Below are 3342 nucleotides of genomic sequence, written 5' to 3'. Positions count from 1 at the left end.
TTTGTTTGTTATTTAATATTTTGTCTCAAAAGTGAAGTTTTTGTGGCCTTTGTAAAGGTCTACAAATGACCCTCAGAAGCTCTAAGAATGCAGGATTTTGCTCCATTTATTTAAAAAATTTCCGGGGGGCATGCCCCCGGACCCCCCTAGAATACTCGCGCCTCCGGCGCTCAAATTGAGCCTGCGGCTCTCATTTTTCCCCTTTACATATAAAACGGTAGTAAAACAAAATAGCTAGATAAATCCCTGTTACATACATACAGCACACATCAACATCAAAACATCTCTATTTGTAGGACCTAATAAAGTACATCCTGGTCCAAGACAAGCCCAACTGTGTACAGGATGCCCTGAGTGTAATGGAGGCCTATGGTAACACCGAGTACCAACAGGAAATCTATCTCTTCAAGTGTAGACATCTGATTCACAAAAACAAGGCAAGATTACAAAGTGATTACTGTCTAACATTTGATGATTTCCCTGTGCAAGTTCATTAAATGATATGAAAAATTAGGTAATATATTGGATAAAATATGATAAATAAAACTTTTGGGTATATCTTAGATATAATTGCTGGAAAAAATATTTTTGTGTGAAAAAAAAATATAGCCACTATGAAAAAGTTTTCCTCAAATAATGCATTGGAAATCTTGTCAAATTTATTTCGCAACTTTAAAATTTAGAAGAAAAGATTCTTTCAAATTGGGTTTGAATTATTTTGGCAGTTTTAAAAAAATTCTTAGATAGTGCTTTGTGTATGGAGAAATATCCTAAAACCTTATGTTTTTTTTTATAGTACAGCCTATATTGAGCAAAACAAACCGTTTTCAGAAGCATACATTATAAAACACATCAAAGCTTAACTTATTTTCAATGGATATCCATTATTTTTTAATGGTAAAAGATATTATTTGATAATAAGACTGATATATATATTATTACAAGATTCCATAGTTAAACCATACTGATAAATCAGTTACATGTATATTACATACCTCTAATTCTACAACACAATAATGTAAATCACTGCAGATAGATCTACATATATTTGATTTTCTTCACTTGTTTATTTTCCAATTGAGCAACAAACAGATTGTCATTTGTATCTGTACACAGTCCCAAGGGATAACTCAGTCCACAGTCTATGTAACAGAGGAACTGTCCATCCTGGTCTATGATGTGGACACAGTGATTGTTATAATCAGCCGTAAGGATGTGACTCTGACTGTCTGTGGCGATTCCTTGTGGATAGAATGGTATGTTCTTTGGAGCAGGAGTATGTCCAGTGTACCCGAATCTCAGTTTCCCGGCCAGACTGACCACCACTACTGCTTTAGCGTCACTATCAGGCACACAGATATCCAGGTTCCTGTTCTCAGTAATGTATCTTCGATAAAGAGAACTAGGTGAATAGAGAGGTTTACCTTTATCATCAAACTGAATGGTTTGTTTCTCTGTAGAGCCAGAGTAACGGACAACTTTTGTTTGTTTGTTATCATCACTGTTCATGATAACCAGGAGGTCACCAGAGGAGGTACTACAGACACCGCTAGGTTTCCAGTTCTGTAGTCTGATCACCTCCTCTATCTTCTCATTCTTCACAATGTTCACAGTTCTATCAAAGTAATCAGTATAAACTAGATCTCCACTTTTTGTCACTGCTATGTCATATGGCATGTACCCTGACTTGGTTGTGATTGACTTGAGTAGTGATCCCTGATTGATGCTGTAGAGTTTCATGGTGATGTCAGCTCCACTTGTCCAGATTTCTTCATCACTCAGACAGGCCACATTGTAAAGTCTATCATACCCAGTGTCTATGGTGGTGACAGTCTCTGGTTCATCAAGCAGTTGTTTGACTGGAGGAGAGGATCCAGCTTCTGGTGATTTCTGTGTTGTCTTCATGTTGTAGCCATGTTTATCTGATGTTAAAGAACTTGATGACAAGACTCCAAACATTTTACCAAGTTCTTTGCTTTTGATATTTCCTGGAATGAATTTAGGTAAAAATGGAATGACTTTGTCAGGAAGATTTCTGTATCTTTTCACTTGGGATGTGACACTGAACAGTTTTGACATGTCATTGTTGTCTATTACAGTTTCCATTGAATTGATTTCATCCTTGATGTCAGACATTGTCTTGTTTATTTCATCCAGATGTTTCTGTAGAGTTTGTAACTGTGTGTTTTTCATCTCATCAACTTTAGCTTTAAGTTTCTTGACAAGTTTGTCAATTTCTCTGTGCCAGTCCTCTCCATGTTTTGTTATGGCTGTTGAGAGATCTCTATATTCCTTTTCTAACTGACTCATTCTGTTTTGTACATCAGAGGCAATGTCCTGGTAGGTGGGATAAATTTTATCATTTAATTCATTTCTTTCTTTTGTAATCACTTCCTTTATTTCGTCCAGAACTCGCAAGATTTTAGATAATTCATGACCTAAATGTTGATTAGATTCAAGGCAGCTGATGCAGACAGGAATGTCACACTGTTTACAGTACATTTCACATTGTTCCTTGTCGTGGGACTTACATTTAGGATGGAGGGGAGTGGATTTTCTATCTTTGAAATCAACAATTTTATGAGGTTTTGAGAGATCAGCAGATATATGTTCTCCCACACAGGCCTTACACAGGTTGACAAGACATGTATCACAGTGCATCTGTACCACAGCGGTCTCACACAGGTCACATCGCATCACATCCTGGGCACTGGTACGGGGGTCCATCATTAGGTTTTGTGACTGAAGCATTAAAAATTTAACAAAAATGATTATACATCTATTGACTGAGTTGGAGTCCAACATTTATTTATTTTTACTGCAGCAACACAGTTTGATAGAGAAAGTCGGTAAATACACATGTAAATATTCATTATATTACATGTACAATGTTGATTGAATCTTGGGAATTAAATTTTGTTCCCATAGTTAAAGACTGTACTACTGAATTTTCAATGACTCTCAGCTGTAATGCATAGAAATACTACAAGAGTTTCCTACCTGACTTCAGTAATGGCGTCTGTCCTTGATCGATCTCCCAGTGCAGTCTATCTGTATATACTCTGATCATGTGACACACCTGTGTTATCTACCTGTCAGGTGTTTATACTTCTTGGTTAGCAGGGGATTTAAATACCTTCAACAACTGCTTGAAATGTAGGGGTTATGTAGATAACTTCATGTCATTTTTATATGTAAACTGAATGATTTTTTAAAATTATTTTCCTTTAACAACCAAAGGAATCTGAGGTGCAGTTCAGTTTTGAAAAAAAAGAAGACAGAATGGAATCTTAAAAACAGTTATTGAACTCTTATAATTATATGTTCTCCTCTAAAATTGCT

The 3342-nt window shown here is 36.0% G+C and overlaps 1 protein-coding gene across 1 annotated transcript; it reads right to left on the bottom strand.

Moving 5' to 3' along the window:
- Window positions 1-257: 257 nt before the first annotated feature.
- LOC134278303 (tripartite motif-containing protein 2-like) lies at window positions 258-3038 on the bottom strand. The gene is made up of 2 exons (XM_062760616.1): window positions 3001-3038; window positions 258-2742 (listed from the first exon to the last, which is right to left on the bottom strand). The coding sequence occupies exon 2, from the start codon at window positions 2728-2730 to the stop codon at window positions 1039-1041; it is 1692 nt and encodes a 563-aa protein (XP_062616600.1). The 5' UTR covers window positions 2731-2742; window positions 3001-3038; the 3' UTR covers window positions 258-1038.
- Between the last annotated feature and the right edge of the window lie 304 nt (window positions 3039-3342).

Source organism: Saccostrea cucullata, unplaced genomic scaffold, assembly GCF_032062105.1.
Source record: "Saccostrea cucullata isolate Sc308-1 unplaced genomic scaffold, CSIRO_AGI_Scuc_v1 ctg12320, whole genome shotgun sequence".
Lineage (NCBI taxonomy): Eukaryota > Metazoa > Mollusca > Bivalvia > Ostreida > Ostreidae > Saccostrea > Saccostrea cuccullata.
This window is presented reverse-complemented; position numbering and strand designations above follow the sequence as displayed.

Bases quoted from the DNA above. Each gene is read 5' to 3' on its own strand.
- LOC134278303 (XM_062760616.1), bottom strand. From the start codon at position 2,730: ATGATGGACCCCCGTACCAGTGCCCAGGATGTGATGCGATGTGACCTG.